General features: G+C 56.8%; 1 protein-coding gene across 1 annotated transcript in view; it reads left to right on the top strand.

Moving 5' to 3' along the window:
• WNT7B (Wnt family member 7B) overlaps positions 1 to 26,169 on the top strand; it is a 54,335-nt gene that overhangs the window by 20,642 nt on the left and 7,524 nt on the right. The window contains exon 2 of the mRNA XM_049881601.1: positions 7,787 to 8,013. Coding sequence (XP_049737558.1) covers positions 7,787 to 8,013 — 227 coding nt within the window. The remainder of the gene's footprint in view (positions 1 to 7,786; positions 8,014 to 26,169) is intronic.

The following is a 26,169-nucleotide window of genomic DNA, read 5'->3' as shown; positions in this document are numbered from 1 at the left end:
GAGTCTGGTGTGGAATTCTCGCGTGTACAGCTTGATGCGTTTTTACGTATGTGTGCACCCGCATCACCACCACCAGCTCTAGATATGGAACCTTCTGGCACCTGGCAGGCTCGCTCGTGCCCCTCTTTGTCCGTACCCCCGCACACAGGTAACCCTGTGTGGAGCTCTGTCTGGAAGGTGAGTCGCGCTTGGCCTAGAGCGTCTTGCCACTGGCAGCACGCGGCAGGTTTATCCTCGCCTGGCTTCTTTAGCTCAGATTCATCACGTTGGCGTAGGTACGTGGCTTGTTCCTTTTCCTTGCTGTATGCCGCTCCATTGTCTGCGTTCCCACGATTTTCTCACCTGTCCTCCTGTGGATGGACACCTGGGCTGTTGTTTCAGTTTGCGGCTGTCACCAGGAGCACGGCAGTGTATATGTGCTCTTTGTCTTGGATGTACAGACCCTGGGGTGAAATTGCTGGATCACATGGGTGGATGAAGCCCCGGTGGCAGCCGCAAGGGCTGATGTGAACACCAACGGGCCCCAGTATTGCCTGAGTAAGTGCGGCCCTTGATGGACAGTGATTCTGGGAGGCCAGGGACTGTGGGCTGGATTCGGGGGCTCAGTGACCCTGTCTGTCAAATGAAGGAGGGTGAGCAGTGGGTCCCCCAAGGAGCCCTGGTGGGGCAGCGGTCAAGCAAAAGGTTAACCCAAATGTTAGTGGTTTCGACCCATCAGCAGCTCTGTAGGAGAAAAGACCTGGCAATCTGCTCCTGTAGAGATTACAGCCTCGAAAACCCAATGGGGCAGTTCTACTCTGTCACATGGGATTGGCAGGAGTTGAAATTGACTTGACAACACCCAACAACAGCAGCCTCAGGCCTCGAGTGTTAGTAATGGTCAACGTTGAATACAAGTCCCCACAGGCAGTCACGAAGTGCCTGGTGTCTTCCGTCATGTACTCCTCCCAGCAGCTGTGAGGTAGCAGAGCCATTATCACTCCCATTGAACAGATGAGGAAACTGAGGCACAGAAGGGTTAAGACATGTGCCTGAGGTCACACAGCCAGGAAGAGGCAGGGCCAGGGTCCCAGCCAGGCTCTCTTGCACCAGTGCCCACACTGCTAACCATTGCCCCACAGGGCTGCCAGGTGGGTAACCTGATACCTAGCCAATGCTGCAGCAAAGGTGTGGGCCTCTTGGCCACCTCTGCTCCCATCTGTCACCTGGCAGTGGTTGGAGGGGCTGGCTATCCTCTCCTTCCCTCCCACTGTTGGAACATCCCTGGAGGCAGCTTTGTTCCCTTGGGGCTGCTCAGGCAGGTGGAAGGATCTTCCCAGCACCCAGTGGCAGCCCCCTCCTTGAACAGTGTCCGACTCGACCCCAGTGCCAGGACACATTGCAGGAAGAGTTGCCCTGCTGGGCCCCCTGCTGGCCGCATTGCCCTCTGGTCTGAGTCCCCGGGGATGAGGGGAGCTTGTCTGCAGGGCACCCTCCCTTCCATCCAGCCAGGGGTAGGGAAGTTTCCAGGCCTTCAGCTTTGCCCACTCCTCCTGGCCTCTGGCCTGTGTCCCGAGGCCCTTAAACAGTGCAGGGAGGTGAGCCTGGGGCAGAATTTTCCATGGAAAACACCAGTGACCAACACCCCTCTCCAGTCTCTGTGCTCACAGGTCGTTAAGCCTCCCTGGCTGGCCTCTCCTGGGACGCTGGAGGGCAACAGAGGGTAGGCAGCTGGCCACAGAGGGTTTTCCCACTTTGGGGGGAGAGCCAGACCCACCCAGTAGGGTGGCTTGCTGAGAGTGCCCATAGCATCCATTCACCCCCAAACTGCCAATTATTCTAGAATGTTCCTTGTGCCCACCCACCTCCTCCTGCTCCAAAGCGCTAATGTTTAGTTGTTGTATGTTTTCACCCCGTTCCCACTCTGACAGTTTTCTAATGAGGCCAATCCCCATCTCCCAGACCCCCAGCCTTCTCCCCTCCATGCAGAAGGAGGAGCAGGGGGCAAGGCCTGGGGGGCGGAAGGGCCAGGCTTGTTCCTAGGGGGCAGAGTGGACAGTCACGTGGAGGTTGGGGAGGGACGATGTGGGCCAGCCAGGGTGGACCTCACCGGACCTCAGATGCCAATCTCCGCCAACAACGGAAGCTGTCCATGAACCTGGAACAAACGAATGCTGACTGGAAGGGTTTTAAGCAAGGGAAAGACTTCATATGTGCCGAGAACAGGAAGTGGGTACTGTCCCCAGCTCCAGGCAAGCCCAGCTCTCCCAGCCCCAAGCCAGCTGTGTGACCCCGGGCAAGTCCCCTCGCCTCTCTGAGATCCAGTGTCTGCACCTGTGAAATGGGCACAGCAAAGCTTACCTGGCAAGGTGGGGTGGAAGTGGGGCCTGCCAGGGCCCGTACTGCCAAAGGTGACACCCAGAATGGGAGCAGTGGTATCGTTATTGGGAAAAACCCAACTGCTAAGGGAGATAATTTTGAAATTATTTCTGAATTATCAAGCATATCTGATTATGTAGACTCCCGGCACAAAAACACCTAGTGACGATTCCCTGAAGGATTAAGTCACGAAGTGGTGATGCCAGGGGTGGCTGGGGGCTCTAGTTCCCCCAACTCCCTCAGCCCCACCACCCCAGGTAATCATCTGAGTAGAAGCAGGGGATTGCTGGGCAAAGGCCCATCTTACCCCTTCCACCTACATCCACCCAGAGGTCTGGAGTTATAGAAGTCAGGATTTCCTTTTACATACAATGTATCACTTTAGCCAATTTATACACAATGTATCACGTTAGCCAATTTGCATACAATGTATCGCTTTAGCCAATTTACATACAATGTATCACTTTGACCAATTTATATACAATGTATCACTTTAGCCAATTTATATACAATGTATCGCTTTAGCCAATTTACACACAGTGTATCGCTTTAGCCAAGTTACATGCAGTGTATCACTCCAGCCAAGTTACAATGTATCGCTTTAACCAATTTACATACAGTGTATCACTCTAGCCAGTTTACATACAATGTATCACTTTAGCCACTTTACATACAATGTATCACTTTAGCCAATTCACACACAGTGTATCACTTTAGCTAACTTACATACAGTGTATCACTTTAGCCAATTTACATACAGTGTATCACTCTAGCCAAATTACATACAGTGTATCACTTTAGCCACTTTACATACAATGTATCACTTTAGCCAATTTACACACAGTGTATCACTCTAGCCAGTTTATATACAGTGTATCACTTTAGCCAATTTACATAAAATGTACCACTTTAGCCAATTTAAAGTGGCATTTAGCACCTTCACAGCCGTGTGCAACCACCACCAGCATCTAGTTCCAGAGTTTTCCATCACCCCAGATGGAATCCCCACACCCATTAGCAGCCGCTGTCCATCCCCGGGCCCTCCAGCCCGTGACAACCACTAATCTGCCTCCTGTCTCTACGGATTCGCCCACTCTGGATGTTTTATATAAATGGAATCATCCAATGTATGGCATTTTGTGACTTGCTTCTTTCACTTAGCATGTTTTCAGGGTCTGTCCACGTCGTAGCACGTAGCAGCACCTTACTCCTCTCTATGGTGAATAATACTCCATGGTATGGATGGACCCCATTTGTTTGTCCATTCTGCTGATGGACACTTGGGGTTGCTTCTAAGTTTCAGCTATTGTGAATAGTGCTGCCATGAACTTTTATGTACAGGTTTTTGGTTGAATACCAGTTTTCAGTTCTTTTGGATATATACCTAGAAATAAGATTGCTGGGTCGTGTGACAATTCTATGTTTAACTTTTGGGGGAACCACCAAACTGTTTTCCACAGTAGCTGCATCGTTTTACATTCCCACCAGCAGTGGGTGAGGGTTCCAATTTCTCTACGCCCTCGCCAACACTTGTTTTTTTCCTTTTTTGGATAATAGCCAGCCTATGGGTGTGAGGGGTTATCTCATTGTGGTTTGGATTTGTATCTTCCTAATCATTGATGACGCTGAGCATTTTTTCATGTGCTTCTTGGCCATTTGTATGTCGTCTTGGAGAAATGTCTATTTAAGCCCTTTGCCCATTTTTTAAATTGGGTTGTTTGTCTTTTGTTGTTGAGTCATAAGAATTTTTGTAGACACAATTCTAGAGTATTTACTGGTTCATTCATTCATTCATCCATTCCACAAACACTTCCGGGGCAGTTACACTGGGCTGTCCCTGGAGGCTCCAATTCAGTTCAGACCTGGCGCTGCCCAGAGCGCCAGCCGTCAGCTAGGAGACAGGCCTGGAAGCAGCAGTTAGAAGACGGCAGGAAGAGTCCAGTCCTTGAGACAAGCACCTACTGTGCACCTCCTCAGTGCCAGGCCTGAGTTGCTGGGGTCTGAGCACAGTGGGGCTTCCGCCAGGGCCTGGAAGCGGAAGTAGAGTTTGCCAGGCAGAGAGAGGGAACAGAACAGTATCCCAGGCAGAGAGACGTGCAAGTAAAGGCTGGAAAGGCGGGAAGCGGAGGCAACACTGGAGGTCGCCAGAGGCCAGTAGCCTACAGACCTCCAGCTCCAGGGAAGGAGCGTTAACGGTCAAGGGCGTGGAGCAGGGTACTGAGGTGGTCAGATCTGGGTGCTGACCATGCTACCTGAGCACTGGGTGCTGCCTGCCTGGAGGCAGGAGAGCAGGAACGGCCGTTGCTATGGCCTGTCTCTGTCCTTGGTGTCCATCGTAAGTCCCCCTGGGGCCCTCCAGTAAGGCCCCATTTGTTCGGGTCCTGCCTGCCAGCAGGCTATGTGACGACCAGGAGAATTGGGAGGCGTGCTGTGCTCCCCACGGCTCCGGTGGCTCCCGCTGCGCTTGGGGCCCGGTGTGTGACAGGTTTCCCATCCATCTCAGTTCCCCAGGCCGGTTTTCCAAGGATCTACAGTTACTTTGGGCTGAATTCCCCAGATTCCAGCCAGCTCCCAGCCCCACCCGCTCAGATGCCCTTCCTACAGGCTAGACTGGAGCAGAGCGGCCCATTGTGCCCGTGGGAGACCCAGGGGTCCGGCAGATTAGCGGGCATGGGAGGGCGGTGGGTGGGCGGACCCTGGATTGGGTGTCGGGTGGCAGCGCGTGCTGTGGGCTTGGGCCACACGGGGATTTTCCCAGCTGGCTGGGGCGCTGGCCGCCTGGAAAAACACTGGCTGTTCTCTCAATGTTGGGGCGGCTGTGTCCGGGGCCAGGGTGTCAGCTTTGGGAGTCCCTGGCTGTCTCCCCTACTGCCACAGTGGGGAAACAGTGAAGTCTGTTGTTTCAAAGCCAGGTGCTGCTGTGGGTCTCCCCTCCTTCCAGCTCCCTGTCCCCTTCCTCTGGGTGCTTAAGCCCAAACAGCTGATGCACCCTCAGTGGCAAACAGTCTGGGGCTCCTCAGTAAGAGAGACATGGAGTGACCTCATGACCCCACAACTCCACTCCCAGCTGTACACCCCGGAGAACTGAAAACCGGTGCTCGAACAAATACTTGTACAGGGATGTTCATTGCATCATTATTCACAATGGCCCAGAAGTAGGGAAACCCAAATACCTATCAGCAGATGAATAGAGAAATAAAATGCGGTAGGTTTCTACAATGGAATATTACCCAGCCACAAAAAGGTATGAAGTGCTGACACATGCTACCACGTGGATGAACTTGAAAACATGATATTCAGTGAAAGAAGCCAGCCACAGAGGGCCGCGTGTGGTAGGATTCCATGACTGGAAGATCCTGAATAGGTAAGTCCATAGAGACGGAAAGCAGGTTAGTGTTTGCAGGGGCTGGGAGGGCGGGGGATGGGGAGCGACGGCTAATGGACGCTGCGTCTCCTTTAGAACTAGGTGGGGTTGATAGCTGCAGGGCATTGCGAATGTGTTAAATGCCACTGAGTTGTACACTTTAAATTGTTAACTTTACCCTGTGTGGCTTTCTCCACATTAAAAACAACCACGCTGATAGCCACGTGTACCACCCGGGGACCTAGGATCACTCTTCGTAAGGTGCTGTCACCTGGAGTGAATCTAGGCCCCTGGGTGGCGCACGTGGTTTTCAATCAACTACTGCAGCAGTTAAGCACTCGGCTGGGGTTGGCAGTTTGAATCCACCAGCTGCTCCTTGGAAACCCTATGTGGCAGTCCTACTCTGTCCCATAGGGTTGCTATGAGTCAGAATCAACTTGACGGCAATGGTTTTTTTTTTTTTTTACTAACCTAAAGTTTGGCAGCTCAAACCCACCCAGCAACACTAAGGAGGAAAGGCCTGGCCACCTGCTTCCGTAAAGAAGACAGCCAAGAAAACCCTACGGAGCAGTTCTACTCTGTAACACATGGGGTCACCAGGAGTTGGAAGTGAGTGAGCCTGGCGGGTTGCTGGAGTGGAGACAATGTTGCAATAAATCAGGACCCGCACACAGCAGGTGCTCAGTTCACAGCCAGGTCCTTTCCTCCCCTAGTGCTCCCAGTCACCCAGCAGTGAGTGAAGACTCATAACACCCCTAGCCGCCCCTCCTGGGTGTGGGCCTTCTTCCCAAGGCTCTCGTCTGAGCTGTGGGCTGGGGGACAGGTGTAATTGCTCCCACCTTTCACAGCTGTGCACAGCGAGAGAGACGGTGTGCCTTCCAGCATTGCATTCGGGCTGGAGTGGGCATGGCACCCTGTGGGCTGGGCTCCAGCCCATCCACCCTGCTCAGCAGCCTGTCTGGCCCAGGTGTCACGGGAAGCCAGGGTCGACAAGGATGGGGAAGCCCCAGTCGTCGGAGTTGGGGTGCGTGGCTGGGAGCCAGATGCAAATGGTCCCAAGCTGATGGTTCTCAAGTCCCAGATGTGGGACCATGGATCTGATTCAGAGACTTGGGAGGCCGTGATTCTTGTGTTCTGTGGGACTTACAATCTGGGATTTGTGATCCCAAAGGACTTAGGGTTCCGTGGTTCTCGTGATGTTGTGGGGCTTGTGATTTCATGGTTCTTGTGATTCCATGGAAATTGCGATTCTGTGGGACCTGTGGTTCACGGGATTTGGGGTTCTGTGAGATTTACAACTCTGTGGTTCTGTTCTTGCAATGCTGTTAGTGGCTGTCGATTGTGACTCATGGCGAGCCCACATGCTGTAGAGCACAACTGTGATCTGTGCGGCTTTCTTGGCTGTGATCTTTATGGAAGTGGATTGCCAGGTCTTTTCTTCCAAGGCACTGCTGGGTGGGCTCAAGCCGCCAACCTTTAAGTCGCTGAGCCCAAACCGTTTGCACATCCCAGGGACCTGGCTCTCGCAACACGTGGGCCTTAGGATTCCAAGGGGGTTTGTGTGAGCAGCCGCCATTTTAAGCTAGGTTGACAGTGTTGAGTGCAGAAAGAGAAGCCTCTGAGGGCAGGGTTCTCTTTGCTCCCTGCCTGTGGTAGGTGCCTGTGAATATTTGCCAGCTGAATGACTGGGGTGGGCGGGGGGCAAGGGCTCTGCCCGGGCCTGTCTCACCTACCGCCTGTCCTCTCTCCCCTCCCACAGAGCGCTGTCCTCCATGGTGGCCCTGTCTCACCTACCGCCTGTCCCCTCTCCCCTCCCACAGAGCGCTGTCCTCCATGGTGGCCCTGTCTCACCTACCGCCTGTCCCCTCTCCCCGCCCACAGAGCGCTGTCCTCCATGGTGGCCCTGTCTCACCTACCGCCTGTCCCCTCTCCCCGCCCACAGAGCGCTGTCCTCCGTGGTGACCCTGTCTCACCTACCGCCTGTCCCCTCTCCCCGCCCACAGAGCGCTGTCCTCCGTGGTGACCCTGTCTCACCTACTGCCTGTCCCCTCTCCCCGCCCGCAGAGCGCTGTCCTCCGTGGTGGCCCTGGGAGCCAACATCATCTGCAACAAGATTCCTGGCCTGGCCCCGCGGCAGCGCGCCATCTGCCAGAGCCGGCCAGACGCCATCATCGTGGTCGGGGAGGGGGCGCAGATGGGCATCAACGAGTGCCAGCACCAGTTCCGCTTCGCCCGCTGGAACTGCTCGGCGCTGGGCGAGAGGACCGTCTTCGGCCAGGAGCTCCGAGTAGGTAAGGGTGCCTCCGGGCTCGCGTGGCTGATGCTGGGCCCCCCGAGAGCCCAGCTGGGCCACACTCCTGGCCTCCACAGCCTCCAAGGGCTGGCCTCGGCTGCCACGGCCTTCCCCAGCCTTCTCCGTGCCTGGCCTTGGGTGTCGGGCCTGAGGCTGGGGTGTCGGCGGGAGCCGAGCTGTGAGAGTGGACGAGGGGCCCTGGTCCTGGCACAGATGTGGGCCCGGCAGGCCAGTGCGCGGCAGTATAGCACTGTGGTGAAAGGCGTGCTTGCTTCTCCGACCACCCACGTGGCCCTGAACTTGTTGCCTCTGCCTCTGTTTCTGTATCCAGAGAATGGGGATGACATTGGTATTTGCCAAACAGGTCGTGGGGATTGGATGAGGTCAGTCCTGGAGCCCAGCAAGTCCTGTGAGGACTCTGTGGTGGGATGAGAGCTCCAGGTGGGGGACGGCGTGAGCACCGGGGACAAGCTGCTATGGTGACTCATTTGGGAACACTGAGGACCCTGGCGGGCTGAGGGCAGGCTGAGTCGGGACTGGGGGAGGGGGAGCCTCAAATTCAGTGGGCAGCAGTGGGCAGAGATATGGTGACGTAGAGGCCACGGAACACGGCAGGCGGGGTGGCCAGCTTCCTGCCTTCATAGCTTTGTGAGGGAGGCTCCGCTGTCCCCATTTTACAGAGAGACTGAGGCTCAGAGAGAGGCTTCAAGGAGAAAGTATGACTCTGGAGTCTAACCTGGGTTTGAATTCAGCTGTGTGACCTCTGGCATGTCCTCTGGGGCCATGCAGGGTCTCAGTTTCCTCCTTTGAATGTGAACACAGGAGTCTCTAAGTAGCAAAAATGGTTAGGTGCTGGACTACTAACTGAAAGGTTGTCAGTTCAAACCCACCCAGAACCACCTCAGAAGTAAGGCTTAGAAATCTGCTTCCAAAAAGTCACAGCCTTGAACATCGCATGGAGCAGTTCTACTCTGCACACACGGGGTCGCCACGAGCTGGAGGTGACTTGACGGCAGCTAACAAAAACGTGGGCACCGGCGAGCCTTGCTCAGCGCCTGCATGCAGTAGGCACTCAGGTCACTGCTGTTGAGTGGGTGAGGGTAGGGTATGGTATGTCTGCCCCGAAGGCTGTGGTGAGGGTCAGATGGGGAGAGTGGACCTCGAGCACAGCACCAGGCATCCCAGGGGTGCCTGGTAGTCCAGACCCCAGCCTGTGGGCACCATGCATCCCTCTAGTTCCCTAGGGCCAAGGGCCTGGGCCGCTGAGCAGAGCTGCAGCTGCCGGGCCCAAGGCCAGAGCTGAGCTCTATAGGGCTTGGAGCATGGGTGCAGGGCTGGGGGTAACACAGGGGAAAGCCCCTGGGGGCTCCTTTGTGGTGAGCACCCCGTGGGTGGCACCTGGCACAGCCAGGAGGGTGGCACCGCCCCCTCCCTGGGGCCCCACCACCCAAGTGCAGGGCTCTTCCGAACCAGCTAGGGAGGGTGGGGCTGCCCAACTCCATTCTCTCAGTAGGGCCGGTATCATCAGGGGATGCCCTCCTGCCAGCTACTCACTCACGCACCTGGCCCCTCACCCCAAGACTCTGGCTCTGAGGCATCCATGAGTCACCCCATCGCACAGCCAAGGAAATGGAGGCTCCGAGACGTTGTGCAGTTGCTGTGGCCACAGTTTGTGCGGCTGAGCTGGATTCAGGTCTCCCAGACCCTGTCCAGTAATCCCCACTGCCTCTTAGAGAAGGCAAGAGAGGGTGGATGGGGAGGCTTGAAGGAGGGTGGGGCTGTACTGTGGCCACAAGACCCAGGTGTGTGGGAGACAGTGGCTGCTCTGAGCTGCTCTCTGGGGTCAGGCCCCAGGCCAGGGACCACCAGGACCCAGGAAAGCCAGGATCCCCCAGGACTGCCCAGTGCCCATAGGAGTGATGCTGGGGACTGGCCTGCCAGCTATCTGCTCCCATAGTAGGCACTGCTCTGGCCCTCCCAGACCACCGTTACCGAGCAGCCCACCTAACCCCAGAGCTCACAGCCTGCCCTCTCTGGAGGACAGGGGCCTGGGGGGTGTACACCAGGGACCAACTAGGGTGGGGGCTCTGTGGGCCACTCATACCCCAGAGCACCCGAGGGTCAGGCCAAGACCAGCCTTGCTGAGCTGGCCTCCCTCCTCATCCACATCCCTTGCTCCCCGGTCTCCTGAGAACGCAGAACCTCTGTCTCAGGCTCTGCTTCTAGGGAGCCCTCCTAGCACATCCCCTTCTTTCATGAGTGTATCAGAGCCAGACTGTGGCAGAGCTGTTCACACCCCCTGCCCCTCACTACCCCCTCACTCCCCCACCTGCCCAGTGAGGCTTTTGCCCCCTCCACTCCTTGTCAGGCCATCGGAAACCCCCCTTCCTGGCCCCCTCTTCCCCTGGCCTCTGGGCTCTGGAATGCTGGTTCCCTGGCACACCTTGGCACCCCCTCCTCTGCCCTCACAGCATGGGGGCTCATCCCTGCCCAAAGCTTGTATACCACAGACTTGAGGCCCCACCCCCCCTTTCCTCTCTCTCCCCTGGGGCCAGGACTGGTGGGGCCGCCCCCACAGAACCTCAGACTGGAAACCCTCAGCATCTTGCTGCTTGAATCTCACATCCCAGCTTCCACCCGGCATGACTGCCCAGTTATCTGAGCAGAAGCCTTCTGCTCCCTCCCCTTCCCTCCCCCGTACCCACCACCACCACCACCATGTCCTCTTGCTTTTATCCCAAGCGTCTCTCAGATCTGCCCCTTGTTCGAAACTCACCCGCCATCATCCACCCCGGTGGCCATGCCTCCTTCTTGTAGGCCCCCTGCTTCAACTGCACACACTTCTGTCTGTCTGTCCTCCTTGCAGCAGTCTGAGTGGAGCTGCTAAAACTGCATGCCTGACCATGTCCCTGTGTCCAGTGCCCTTCACAGTCCTTCTCGTCCTAGACCCTAGGCCCCTGTCAGTGGCTGCTCTGGCCTCAACTGAACCGTGAGCCCCTCGCTCAGCACAGTCTGCCACACCGGTCCCTTCCCACATGCTGTTTCTTTGCATGGAAAACTCCACTGACCTCAGCCCCACCCAGCGAGCCCTCATTCCCTTCCAGATCTCAGCTCTACTGTCACCTCCTCCAGGAAGTCCTTCCTGACTTCTCTGATGAGATAAAAGCACTTGGTCACAATTGGCATTCGATAGCTGTGTGATCACTTTTTCTCGTGTGTCTCTCCACTAGACTGGAGGCCACTGGGCAGGCCCAGAGGGCCAGGCATATGCAGAGTGCACAGTGAGGCCGGGGTGCCCTGGGTGGGGCCGGGGAGTGGCTGGGACCAGTGGAATTGGAGACAGGGGGAGTGGGGTGTCCTGCGTCTGGGCTTTGGGCTGGTGGCAGACACAGTGCTAAGGGGCACAGCTTCACTGTGTGCAGGCTGTGTTCATTTCATCCCCATCACAGCCACCATGGAAAGCGGGGCAGGTCCGGGTCCACCCCCCTGTCCACCACTCCACTCTGTCCCTGTGACCACAGCAGGGACCACCTCTCCAGCCCTCACCTGGCAAGTGTCACTGCCCCCTCCTGGCCTCCACCCCCAACCGCCTGAGTTACCATGCCACGTCATTCCCTTCCTCCAAAACCTGCGGTGGCTCGCTATTGCCCCAGGATAAAGTCAGCTTCTAAGCCTACCGTCTGGTGCCCCTCCCACTCCTCACCCCTATTTCCCTGCTTCCTTTCCCGAAACCAGAAGTTCAGCCATTCTGGACCCTGTCTCCTCCCCACCCCTGGGCTTAGCTCCTGCCATTTACTCGGCCTGGGAGGCCCCTCCCCTCTGCTCTGCTTATTCACAGGAGTTCCCCACGGGGGTGGGGGCTGCCTCTTCCACCCCCTCCTTGGCTCTTGGCTGCCACAGCCAGGACATAGCCACCCCTGGGCATCTCCCAGTCTACCCCACCCTGGCTCAGCTCAGCACCAGCTACCAGGCTCCCCTGTGCTTTTTCCAAAGCCAAGTCCTAGGGTCTCCTCATTCTGCCTGAAACCCTCCTTTGGTCTCACTGCTGCTGCGTGAAGGCCCAGCTCTTGGCTGGGAGACAGTAGGCTGGGTGCTCCCGTGGTGGCCTGGCTGCCGGGCATCACAAACTGGACGTGGGGCCAAGCAGGGAGGCCGGCCACATCAGAGCACACTGGGTGCCCCAGGCCCAGGATGGGAGCCAGACCGTGAGTTGGCAGGTGACCGGGGCACTCGTGGGAGCAGCCACGATAGCGGTGCCAATTAATGATTGACCCAAGAGGTGGCCTGGCCTGGGTGGGTGGCATGGACCCTGAAGGCCTTGCCTGTGACCTTGGTCCATGCCAGACTCTTCAGATCTAAGAGGGAACCTTGAAAGGGGCAAACCAGCCCTCTGTGCAAAGTTCTAATCCCTTTTCCAGGCTAGTGCCATGGCTTCTAAGCGCCTCCGGGTATGGGGAGCTGACTACTCCCCGCAGCTAGGTCTTTCAGATGGTAATCCTCTGCTGGCTTTGCCCTGGGGCCCGCCCCCTTCACCGCACCAGTTACTCTGCCCCCTTCAGGGGTCAAGGCCCTCCCTCCACTGACGTGGTGTTCCAGGGAAGACTTTTAAAGACTTGGGGTTCCTCAGGGCGGAGGTGCGTAATGGGCACCATGACCAAGTCAGGGCTGTGGGTGAGGGCTTCCCTGAGAAGGTGACATGGAACCGAGACCTGAGGGAGACTCAGAGTGATGCAGGCCAGCCTGGAGGTGAGTGCAGGGAAGGGGGTTCCAGGTGGAGGGAACAGCACGTGCCAAGGCCCAGAGGCCTGGAAGCAGACTGTGTTTTCCAAGAATGGAGGGAAGTTCAGTTCTGCAGGGGTGTCAAGGGCGAACAGGAGGGGGACCTGAGGCTGGAACGCTGGGGCAGGGCTGGAGCGCTGTGAACCCAAGGGCCCAAAAGGTGCTGAGCAGGCAAAAGACTTCCTTCCACTCCCTGCTCCTCCCCAGAGCCCCTTGGGCAGCCGTGTGTGCTCCCTAGCCCCCAGCCCTGCCATGCTGCATGGACGGCTATGTCCTGCCCCCGTGCCAGCCTCAGACATGACTGGGCATAGGGCTGCCCTGACCCTGGCTAATGTGAGCACCCAGGGTGGCGGGCAGCTGTCCCCGGCCTGTCTGCTCTGGGGGAGATTTGCACTGAAAGTGCCATCATGGGTGGGCCTTGCCTGAGCCCACTCTCCTTGTGCAGCAGGGGCTCAGCAGAGCCTGTCAGGTCCCGACAATCAGAGAGGTCAGAGGGACACCCTGGGGTGTCTGGGCAGTGAGGACTGGAGGTGCTGAGGAGGAGAGGGAGACTCCCAGGACCTCAGCTACTGCACACCAGGAACCCTGCCCAGGGCCCTGCAAGCCGCACCCTGGGTAGGTCCATCCCCAGGAGGGATGAGGCAGCGCTCAGGGCTGCCCTGTCCACAGCGATGGCCACTGGTGGTGGGGAGCCTTGGCCAGCACCGATGGAGATGTGCTCTAAGGGTAAGACACAGGCAGATTCAGGTCTCTCATCAATACCTTTTACATTGATTACGGGTTCAATTGATCATATTTGGGTTGTACCAGCTAAATAAAATAGATGATTAAAGTGAATTTCCCCCAGTTTATTTTCATTTATAAAAGGAGCCCTGGTTGCACAGTGGTGAACCTACAGCTGCTGACTAACAGGTCGGCAGTTCAAATCCACCGGCTGCTTCTTGGACACCCTGCAGGGCAGTCGTACTCTGTCCTGTAGGGTCACTATGAGTCATAACGGACTCAACAGCAATGGGTCTGGTTTTGTTTTTTGGTTTTACTGTGGCTACTAGAAAATTGTAGATTACAGGCATGGCACGTGGTATGCTTTTGATGGACAGCACTGTTCTCAGAGGGAAAGCTACTTGCCCAAGGTCTCCTGGTATTGCCCAAGGTCACTGTGGCTGCGTGGAGCAGAGCTGTGAACCCAGATCTGTCTCCTTCCAGGATTCCATCCTCCCACTCTGTGGGGGCAGCCCCGAGGGCCGGGGTCTCCTGGGTGGCAGTAGAGGATGTAGGTGGAGCAGCCATGAGAGAGCGCTCTTCCACCCTGTTGGCCATCCAGCCTGCACGCACTGAGCACCCACCATATGCCAGGCTTAGGGCAGAGCACTGGGGGCAGCAGGAAGGCCGCTCAGCCTCACCTCACAATGCTTGGCCAACCCAAGGCGTGTCCTGGGATGTGCTGGGTAAGCCCAGGCCGAGGGCAATGCAGGCAGCTGTGGCTGGGACCAGGAGTTCTGCAGGCCCCAGATGTGGGGGCCACATGTCTTTGTCCTGCCTGCCTCTGAGAAGAGAGGGTGACCCCTCTAGGGACCAAAGACAAGTGAACAATTGGTGCCTTGAAGGACAGAGTCAGCAAGACTTTTTGGGTAGACGAAGCCACACAAGCCTGCATCGTGGAGGCCAGAGGCTGCCAGGCTCCAGGTCACTCGAGGTGGCCAGTGCTCTGCCCCTCCACTGCAGGGTCGGCTCATACCTGGGAGGGACAATTCCCAGGTGACCAAGGAGGTAGCCTTGCCTGCCCTGCCCTGCTAACAGGCTGGGGGCCCTGGGCTTGGTGGGCAGCCTGTCCACCACCCCGGAGCCTCCCACAGTACCCCCCAAGGGCCACCTGGGGCACATCCAGGATGAGATGTTCTGCCTTTCTGTCAGAGCCACAGCAGACAGGACAGGCCGTGGCGGGCAGGGGGTCTGGGAGGGAAGAGGGCACTGTGAGGACTCTGCTGTGTGATCGTGGGCAAGCCTGGGCTCTTGGGGCTAGTGCTGGGTGGAACCTGGGGTCTCTCTTTGGAATGGGGGACATACCTACTCCTCAGCACTGAGCTAGAAGGGCTTCGTAGATAAGGGTTGGGACACAGACCATGGCGGGTGGGCCCCCATCCTCGGCCTCCATGAGGTGAGGCCAACCTATCCCTGAGCGATCCCTCCACTGCTGTTGGGGATCATTTCTTTTATAACTCAGCTGGGCCTTTCCATGGCATCCCGGTTCCTGGTTCGACTATCGAGGCTCAAGGGCTGAGTGACTGGTGAGGGCTGGAGTCTGACCCTGACCGTCAGCTCCAGAGCCCGCTTGCTTAACCACTGCGCCATGGGGTCGGGGTGCTAGAAGCTGCCGGAGGCCCTGGGAGCAGGGGTCCCTGGGGACACAGGCCACCACAGGTAGGCAGCTGCTGCATTTGCTGAAAGCCTGGACAGGCCACCTGGGGCGAAACTTGCTAATAAGAGCCCTGCCGGAAGCCTGGCCCCACAGAGGCTAGGTCTGAAGGGGTGGGTGGGAGCCCACAGAAGGCCAGGCCCAGGTCTGGGTCCAGCGCTAGTAACCCAGCCCCTGGCTCCGGGCCAGGCTGCCCCCTGGCATGTGGCCCTGGCCAGGCTCTGCCTGCTCTGCACTTCTGTGCCTCCCAAGCCCCACCGGGGACTGGACGTGACAGTGCTGCCCAGCTGGAGCCCGGCCGGCCTGTGGGGGCTGTTCGGCAGCATGTGAGGCCTCCGCTGGGTCGGAACAAAGGCCCCGGGCGCGCGGGCGTGCTGGCGTGTTTGGACCTGGCATGGCTTTTTCCAGTGCTCTGTTTATGACAACGGTAGGATGGAGCTTAGTGTGGAGACACTGACTCAGCCGGAGCCGGGTGGGGGCCAGGGTGGGGCGGGGAGAGACAGAGGACAGAGAGGGACAGAGGGACAGAGAGAGAGAGATGGAGGACAGAAAGGGACAGAAGGGCAGAGGGGGTCAGAGGGACAGAGAGAGGGGGACAAAAGGAAAGAGGGACAGAGAGATGGAGGACAGACAGAGAGAGAAAGAGAGAGGACAGAGAGGGACAGAGTCAGGGGAACAGACAGAGGACGAGAGGGACAGGAACACAAAAAGAAAGAGAACAGAGTGGGACAGGGACACATAGACATTGACAAAGAGAGGGACAGAGAGAGGGCAACACAAGCACACATACACACGTGAACACACACACACGAACACAATGCACATGTGAACACACGTGCACATGTGAACACACATGCACACTTGAACACAAGCACACGTGAACACATACACACGTGAACACATACACACGTGAACACACATACACAGGAACACACAGGAACACACATGTACATGTGCACATGCACCCACCCTACACATGTGAGCACACATACACACAAGAACACACATGAACATACACACGAACACACGCATGTGAACACATACACGGGGACACATTCGCACCGGAACACACATGAACACACATGTACATGTGCACATGCACCCACCCCTACACACATGCACATGTGCACACACATGAACACACATGAACATACATACACACGCATGAACACACATGCACACACAAGCACACGTACGCACAGCGCTGACGAGGCCTGTGGCCCCCCCGACCGCCTGCCCCAGGCCCAGGCCTGCTCTGAGATCCACAGTTAAACAGCCACAGCGTGGACCCCTTCCCACGTCCAGCCCGTGCTGAGCCCTCCCTTGCTTTAACTCCCTCACGCCTCAGGGTGGGGGCTGTTGTTACCCCCATTCAGCAACTGCAGGAACTGAAGTGTTGGATTGGACCTGGTGATTCGGCCCCAGACCTTTGCAGGGTGTCTGGCCAGTCAGGGGTTCTAGGCTCCTGGCTCCTCAACAGCACAAATAGGTATTTCGGCCCAGCCGGGGCCTGGCTGAGCCTGTGTCTGTCTGGCTCTGTGCTTTTGGCTGTGGCTCCGTGTATGTGTATGTGGGGGTACAGACCCCAGACCAGCTCAGGCAGGGAGAGGCACCCAGCCCGTGTGCCAGGGGACAGTAGGAACTGGCTCCAGGCCTCAGAGGGGCAACTCAACTGAACTGAACCCCATCTTGGGCCAAGGGGCCTGGCAGAGGTGTGGACAGCCATGAGGGGACACGCTGGGTCCAGCCTGGATCCATGGCTTTCGAAGCCTGGATCCTATGACCAGGAGCAACCCCAGGGTCAGACCAGGACCCCCTAAACCTGGACATGGGCACAGCCCAGGCCGGCTGGTGGCACAGGTGCTACGGTCCAGGGTGTCCTTTTACCTCCCCTCACCTCAATCTCTCCACCTATAAGCTGGGGGTCTCTGGAGGTGACTTGGGGGGCCCTGCCCCATCCTGTGTCCCTATCCCAGCAGCCCAGCTCTGATCTGTACATCTGATAAAATGCTCCTCTGCTAAAGAGGCTTGAGGACCCCTAGCCTAGGCCTCACTCTCATGTTACACTGGGAAACCGATGCCAGGGAAGGAAAGGACTTGGCCAAAGTCGTGCAGCATAAGCCCCAGTTCTATTGCAGTTGGTCCCCAGTGTTGGGGTGTCAGGCAAGGCTGGGGTGTTTCCATGGGGGCCCCACTTAGGTCTCCAGTTGTTCCTCGCCTGCACCCTACTGTCCCTTGGGCCCCTCCAGCTATCCTGGTCGAGAGCTTTCTGGTTTTCCCCCCAAATCTGATCCTCTCCTTGTCTCCCCTCCTTAGTAAAAGCCCCTACCAACAACCCAGGGCCCAGGTCCAGGGGTCCTTCTGGACTTTTCTTTCCCTAAACCCCCTCATCGATCCACCTGCAAACGCTCCTGGCTCCCCCATCAGACTGTCCCCAATCTGACCGATCCTCATCTCCACCACCTGGCCAGCCCACCATCTTTTCTTACCTGGACCTTTGCAACAGCTCCCCACCCTCTGCTGGCCTCTCTGCTTCCGCTTGTGACCCCCACGGTGTGGCATCCTCACTGCACCTGGGGTTCTTTTAAATCTAAGTCAGAAAAACATCCTCTTGGTGCTTCCCATCTTCATGGAGTGAAGCCCAAACTCCTCCCCTTGGCTCCCCAGGCCTGACACGCGGTGACCCTCATGGACCACTGCCCACTTCATCTCCCTTTGCTCTGCTGGGGCAAACCACACACACCTGGATCACTCCCAGCTCAGGGCCTCAGCATTGCTGTTCCCTCAGCCTGAACACTCTTCCCTGCACCTTTTTTGTTCTTGTTCTTCAAACTTTTTCTTTCTTTCTTTTTTTTAAATAATTAATTTTGTTGTTGAGAATACACACAGCAAAACCTAGACCAATTCCACAGTTTCTACATGGACAATTCAGTTACATGGATCACATGCTTCAAGTTGTCCAACCGTTCTCACCCTCCTTTTCCAAAATGCTCCTCGCCCATAACATACACTCACTACCCCCTAGGTTTCCTATCTGATCGTTGTTGGCATTGCTGTTGTCAGTTTGATCCCATGTAGATGGTTCTTCAAAGAGCACAATGCTGAAGGCAGACATTCTTTACTAATGAAGCTTAACTGTTGTTTGGTTTTAAGAAGGTTTCAGGGGATATTTTTGGTTTAAGATTTGAAGATTATCTCAGAACAATCGTTTTAGGGGTCCCCGTGCCTTTGGGTGGCTTACTGGTCTCATATTCAGGACCTGCCTTCACCTTCCTTCCTGAGGGGGCCCTCCCTGACCCTTCCACTCAAGCCACCCCATCCACCTTCTCCTGCTGGCCGCTCCATGGCTGTGAACACAGCCCTCTGTCTGAAGGGCCCGGCCAGCCAAGGCTATGACTTACTGGCTTTGCTCTGCCGTGTGCTTGGCCTCAGGGCAGGCCCTTGGCCAGGGTTGACAGATGAGGGGGGAACCTGAGTCCCTCACTCCTGAGATTCGGGGGGCTTAGCCAGGAGGGCAGCCTCTGCTTGAGCTGGCATAGGCCTGTTATTAGGGGTGGGGGGCGGGGCAGAGCACTACAGGGGGTCCCAACCTGGGCTCTGGGGTCAGTTCCAGCTCCACACTCTGCCACCTGTGTGACCTTGGCCCGTTCCCTGCCTCCTTCGAGCCCAGCATCTGAACCTTGAGGCGAGGCCCTAGTGCATTCTGATGGGGTGCTGTGCAGGGTCGGATTGAGGTGTACGCAATCCCCTAAGGTCAGCAGTTCAAATCCACCAGCTGCTCCTTGGAAACCCTATGGGGCAGTTTTACTCTGTCCTGTAGGGTTGCTGTGAGTCAGAACCGACTGGACAGCACCTAACAACAACAAAACCCATTAAGTGCCATGTGCTTTTACGATGGTTTTATGAGCTACAACTCACATATTACAATTCACTTGCTTGAAGTATACCATTCAGTGGTTTTCATATTTACAGAGTTGTAAGACATCAATACAGCTTTAGAACATTTTCATCACCCCAAGAAGAAAGCCCGCACCCATTAGCAGTCCCTTCCGCCTCCCCGGCCCACCCTACCCCAGTGCCCGACACCTGCTAATCTGCTTTCTGTCTCTGGATTTGTCTGTTCTGGGCATTTCATATAAATGGAGTCATGCAATATAGAGCCTTTTGTGTCTGGATTCTTTCACTCGGCGTAATGTTTTCAAGGTTCACTGGCGCAGCAGCGTGAGCCAGGGCTACATCCCTTTTGATAGCTGAAAACATTTTCTTTGTCCATTCATCCGTTGGTGGACATCTGGGTTGGTTGCACTTTTTGGCTGATACGGATAACGCCGCGAATGGATGTTTGTGTACGAATTTCGGTGTGGATGCATTTTCTCATTCTCTTGGGTACGTACCTGGGAGCGGAATTGCTGAGTCATAGGGTAACTCTGTATTTAACCCTTTGAGAAACTGCCAGGCTGTTTTCCACAGCGGCTACACCACTTTGCATGCCCACCAGCAGTGAACGAGGTCTCTGGTTTCTCCAGCTTCCCATCAAGACTTGTTACTGGCCATTTTTTTTATTATGATTCTAGCCATCCTGCGGGGCGTGGCAGGGTATCTTTTTGTGGTGTTGATATGCATTTCCTTAATGACTAACTAGGCCGCTGAGTGGCACAAATGGTTACTAACCAGAAGGTTGGTGATTCAAACCCATGCAGCGGTGCCATGGAAGAAGGACCTGGCAATCTGCTTCTGTAAAGGTTACGGCCAATATCCTTACTGAATGCTTTAATCAAAGATGCTATAGAGGAATCCAGATCAAAAGGGGGGAAATGCAGAACAGAATTTCAAATTCTCACGGACCCCAGGCTTTCTGGAGCCCTGGAGGTTAGATGAACTCCTGCAACTGTTGCCGTGAAATGATCTTTAAACCTTAAACCAAAAATATCCCCTGAAGTCTTCTGAAAACCAAACCATGGCTTAGCTTCACTAGTGAAGACTGTCTGCCTCGAGTGCTGTGCTTTTCTCAGATCTGTCTACATGGGATCAAACTGACAACAGCAACTCCAGCAATCAGATAGGAAACTTGGGAAGAACCAAGTTTCCGTTAACGGCGGAGGGACAGTTTGGAGGAGGGTGAGGATGGCTGCACAGCTTGAAGAACGTCATTAATGTCGCTGAATTGTACACGTAGAAAATGTGGAATCGGTGTGTGTTCTGCTGTGTACATCCTCCACAACAACAACAAAAATGACATAAGTTATATATGTAAAAAAAAAAAAAAAAAGATTACGACCAAGAAAACCCCGTGGAGCAGATCTAGCCTGTAACACAGGGAGCACTATGAGTTGGAACCGACTCCACGGCAGGGGTTTTGGTTTGTGGTTTCATGACTAGGTACAGTGAGCCTCATTGCATTCCTTGTTGGCCATTGGTGTGTATTCTTTGGAGAAATGTCTATTCAGATCCTTTGCCCATCTGTAGTTGGGTGATTTGCCTTTTTATTGTCGAGCTATAGGAAATGCCATACTTTTTTAAAAGAAGGGTGAGTGCCGATGGGCAGAGAGGAAGGGTGGACCGAGCCGTGCTGGCCTCGGGTGCTGCACACACAGGGGCACACACTTGCGCACACTCACGGGAGCCTCACTGGAGTCTGAGTCCAGGTGTGCCCAGGCAGACATGCATGCAGGTATGTGCGGAGGTGCACACCCGCCCACACGTGGGTACCCCCATGTGTGCACACCCACACATATTCCTCGTGTGGTGTGTGTCACGTGTGTGGGCTGGGAGCTCAGGGCGTGACCTCTGCATGTGGGGCCGAGTCTGCCCTGGCACCATGTGTGAACCCGTCTGGCTCAGTGACTCAGCCATTTTGGAGCAATTATCCTCAGTTCACAGATGAGGAGACGGGCTCAGAAACGACCCTTGGCTAGTCCAACATAGCCCAAGGGGCAGATTTTAGGGTCTGGACTTGAACTCCAGGTGTCAGGCTCCGAACCCCTTCTTCTTGTTTCTGATGGACTCTGGGGCCCTCGACCTCCCCTCAGCCAATTCAGCCACCTCACGTCTGGGATCTGCCATGGCCCTAGCTGCTACGTAAGCCTGGGCAGGTCACTGTCCCTCTCTGGGTTGCACTGGGTGGAGGTCCTGAGCCCTTCCCAGCACTGAGGTCCTGCACCCTGGCCCCTACCTGCCTCCCCTGCACCTGCTGTTAATCAGGTCATTATGAGCTCAATCATGGCTTTCTAAAATCAGTGCACTGGGCCCCATATGGACGCTGGGAAGTGGCGGCAGCCCTGAGTGGATGGCCAGGGGCCTGGGGCCTCGGGCATAGCCTCCAGCTCTGCCTAAGCCCTAGCTTTGCTCAGGAGGCACACCTACCCTTCCCAGAAGCTTCTCATGAAGATCTACCTGGTCTCCGGCACCCGGCTTGGGGTCAGAGCGGGGGGCTGACGGGGTGGATGAGGTCCCTGGCTTTGTCCCGGGCAGCCCCCTTTTCCTGGGTATCCAGGTCTGGCTGGCACTGCCGAGGATGCACAGTAGGGCAGGGGGCTGCTCTGCCCATCTGAGGCTGCCCCATGCCAGCTGGGGCCTGGTGCCCAGCCGCCTCAGAGAGGGCTTGAGTTTGAACAGCCTACAGAAGAGAGAGCTGGGCTGTACCTAGGCCTCAGTTTACCTGTGTGGCAGTGGTCCCTGGGTGCCCTGCTTCCATGATGCTCTGATTTACTCTTTGTGGAGGGCAGGGCTGACCAGGTTGGTCTAGGGAGGAACCAATTCCCAGCCCTGCTCATCCTGAGCCCCAGAGACGCCCTGGGCCTGTCCTGGAAGTCCATGCTGGCTTTGGTGGCCCCAGCCGACCTGGCCCCTCACCATCTCCTGTCTGCTTCCGGAGCCAGCTCCTGGGGTCGAGGGATGGGGACACACACACAGTCTGATTCCAGGTCCAGGGCTCCCTGCCTAAGTCTCCCGGCCCCTCCGTGAGCCTCAGCAGATGCCACTGCAGGGCGGGGGATGTTTGCCTTGCCTGTCTGGGCACCAGAGATGACTGCCCTGGAAACAGTGAGCCCTGCCCTGGGGGTGCTCGGGGCCATGAGCACTCAGAAGTCCCCAGGGGCTCAGGAGGCTGGGGCGGAGGTGGGGGTTGGTGTGCAGCCTACTCACGGTCTCCAGCATTTTCCAGGGATGCCGCGGGCGGCTGCTGTTGGCTTGGTGTCTGAGGCTGCAGAGCCCGGCCACTCACCCCACCAGGCAGACCCATGCTTGGTCCTGAGAGGGTCTCCCAGGCCCCCCAAGAGTCACGTGCACCCACAATTGGCAGACGGTCTGCGCTGCCTTCTTCTAGCTCTGCCTCCCTGCCCATTCACCATCACCAGACTCAATGGCGCGAACGCCGCCAGGCTGGGCAGTCTGGAGCAATGGTTCACCACGTTCAGGCTCAGCTCCTCGTCTGGGAGATGGAGCCAATCCCAGGGCTTGTCTCAGGGGGTCACCATGGAGTCAAATGAGGTGGTGTGGGCAGAGCACCTGCCCCAGCCTTGCTGTGTGGGACTCAAGGAACAGTGTTGGGGTGCACAACAGAATCAGACAGAGCCCTGCCCCTGCACCCCCCCAGCTCAGAGTTTCCTGGAGCAGGAGCTGCACCTGGGAGCCCAGAAAGAGTGGGGGCACATGTGGGCAGGCAGCCCAGGCAGGGAGAGGTGCAGGAGCTAGGCCGTTCACGCCTATACCGTGGCGTGGCTGCACAGGTGGGCCAGGTGTTCTACTTGGGCAAGTGAGGCCAGAGGAGTGGTGGGTGACCGTGGGTGGGGCTGGGCCTGGGGGGCCTTAGGGGCCAGGCTGAGATGCTTGAAGTTCTCTCAGAGACCTGGGGAGCCATCGATGGCTGCTGAGCAGGGGTCTGCTGGCTCAGGACTGCTGTATACCCGAAAAAGCTCAGTCTTCTTGTAAATCAACACTCGCTCTCACCGCAGAGGCCAGGCTTCACATTGGGTCCAGACGAGAAAGGGCGCAAGCCGGGGCTGGCTGGACGACCCAGCTAGGCCTTGGGGGCATTTTGGAAGGACACTATGATGCTCCGAGGCCTCCTGGCCCCATTCCAACCCCTGCGCACTGTGATCTGGGGCGTCAAGAAGCCCGTGGAGCCCCCTTCCAGGTCTGTAAAATGGGGCTCTGTCTTCCTGAGAGTTGAAGGAGAAACCAGTGCAGCACAGGGCACAGGGGACCCTCTTCCACGCACTCAAAACTGTGCCTTGTCTCTGCTGTCGGCCTCCACCTCATCGCTGAGGCAAGAGACAAGAGGCTTGGCTCATTAAAACCAAATAAAAAAAGAATTAGCGGGAGTGGCGGCCCGATGAGTAGCTGATGAGTAACTGAGTCTGAGTTTGAGACAGGCAGAAACTGGGTGAGCTCAGAAACTTCTAGAAGGGACAGAAGAGAGGCTTTGGTTAGTGCCCCCCAAAGCAGGCCCAGCCTCAAAGTCTGCTGGCCTGCTTTGGGCGCTCAGGGTGATGTGACCCCGAAGTCCCTGATGGGCCTTTGTCCGGGAGATCAGCATTTTGGGACGAGGAGGGTCCCAGTTCCAAGGCCGCCCAGGGAACGCCCACATCTGTCCTTGTGCGGGCAGGGCTCGCCAGGTTGTGAACACTTTAACTCCCTCAGCCAGGCCTCCTGAGTGATTGCACAATTGTCAGTTCTCTAAGCCCCTCTGTGGGTGCTGAGCTGTGACACATGCTGCTGGCCAGGTGTTCGCCTGCAACCCAAGGTCCTACAGACAGGCCAGACTCAGCACCTTCTCCTGAGGACAGTTCCTATCCTTCTGCCCTGTCTTTTCTGTCTGAGGTCACTTAGCTAGAAAGGGGCCAACCTGGGGGACAGCGGCTTCCAACGACCTCATCCCAGGCCCTTAGTCCCTCCCTCGGCCTCTCTGGGCTTTGGGACCCGCTGCCTGGGTTCAAGTCCTGCCCTGGCCCCAACAGCTAGTCCCATAACTGCTCTGTGCCTCAGTCTCCTCATCTGTGGAATGGGAATAACAGTATTGTAGCGGCTGCCGGTACGACTGCCCTGGGAGTGAAGTGAGAACGTACGTGGGCTGGCCACCGGGAGCACTCCATGAGTGTCGGCCACTGCGATTACTGTGGCACAGCTCAGCTGACCTGGCTTCTCAGGGGTTCCAGAACCTCCATCCCTCGTGTAACTAGAGTGAGCTCTCTAAAACCCAGGCTCGACACCGTCCAGCCCAGCACCTGCTCAGAAGCTCCGGCTCCTTCCCACGACATCTGTGAGGACTCACGCCCTGACTCCCCAAGGGACCTGACTCTGGTCTTGCTGGGGTGCGGGTGCACACTGGACGCCACCCCTTCATTTCTTCTCAAGGAAAGAAGTTTCCAGGAAGTGGTTTTGCTACTGGCAGATGGCCAATCAGAGCCCCTCTGCCCTGAACTGTAGACCTGGCCCACACCCCTGCTGCTCTTCACCCTGGGAGAAACTGCCAGGAACAGGGACCCTCCCCCAAGGGCAGAGATCCCCAGGGAGCAGGGGCATCCCAAGGATGAAGACCCCCCAGGGAGCAGGAACCTCCCAAGGGTGGTGACTCCTCAGAGAACAGACACCTCTGAGGGTGGAGACCCTTTAGGGAGCAGTGACCCCTTGAGGGTGAAGACCACCACGGAGCAGGGACCCCCAAGGGCAGACCCCCAGCCTGTTGGCAGGTGAAGAGGTGGTCCCCAGAGCAGGTTGTCAGTGCCCAGCACAAGGCCTGGTATGCAACAGCAGGCATTCAGTGAGTGTGTGTGAAATGGACCTGACCTGACTCTCAACTTCTCTCCATCTTGGGCAATCACCTCAGTGTCCGGCACCCTGACTGCAGGGCCTATTTGAGGACAGAGTAGTGGGCATCCCCTGCCCTGCCATGAAACACAGTGGTGCGCCATCTGCAGCTGGAACAGGCAGAGAGAGTCCAAAAACTGGAAGTTGGCTTTTGGTTCTTCAGCTAGCATTCTCTGAGCCTGCTTGGTGCCAGGGGCTGGGGACGTGAGACAGCCCAGACCCAGTCGGGCCTGGGGCCTTGTGCTGGTGGGGAGGCCAAGGGGACCTGAGAGACCTGGCCTGGGCTGGGGAAAATCAAACATCCCATCTCTGGGGAGGAGCCCCTGGGGGGCGCAAACTGTTAAACACTCAACTACTAGCTGAAAATTGCTGGTTCAAACCTACCCAGAGGCACCTCGGAAGACAGGCCTGGTGGTCTGATCCTGAAAGGTCACACCCTTGAAAACCCTATAGGCGGGTCTACTCTGCACACATGGGGTTCCCATGAGTTGGAGCCGACTTGACAGCAACTAAAAGAACAGGGGGCCTTTGGACTCACATGGGGCCAGGAAATCTCCACCCTAAGGGCTACCCTGAGTGGAGAGCATCCGAAAGTGTGAGAGGGTCAATCTGGGACTGAGGGGCCGGGGCAGTGAGAGGGATCTGGGAGCGCTGCCTGGAGGAGGCATCTGACCTGGGCCTTGAAAGGTTGTTAGGATTTGGGTATGGAGGGTAAGAACATTCCTCCCAAAGACTAGGAAGCGCCCTCCCCAAGGGAGTGTGAACAGCACCAGAAAGGGTCAAGTCATGGTTTGGGGGGAGGGGGGTGCAGTGCTGGGGAAGTGGCCGAGCTTGGACTGTGGGGCCGACCCTTCACAGCTCAGCCATGGTCTTGGTTCTGCTGGCAGACGGGAGCCAGTGAAGGTTTCAGGGGTAGGCTCTGCCCAGAGCTATACTTCGGAATGACTTGGCTGGTATTTGGGATGATTGGGGGGATAAGGGAGGCACAGGGTCCTGTGCAGAGGGGGGCTGGTGCCCAAGTCCAGGCAGTTCAGGGGCCCTGGAACTAGGTGGGGCGTCAGAAAGGAGGGGGCCCTCAGGGGACCTGGTGATGGATTGAAAGTGGTGCCAGAGAGAGGCAGGTGGCCACAGGGAGCCCGAGTGGGGTCCCAG

Source organism: Elephas maximus, chromosome 4, assembly GCF_024166365.1.
Source record: "Elephas maximus indicus isolate mEleMax1 chromosome 4, mEleMax1 primary haplotype, whole genome shotgun sequence".
NCBI lineage: Eukaryota > Metazoa > Chordata > Mammalia > Proboscidea > Elephantidae > Elephas > Elephas maximus.
The sequence above is the reverse complement of the archived record's forward strand: the minus strand, read 5'-3'. Positions and strand labels throughout refer to the sequence as shown.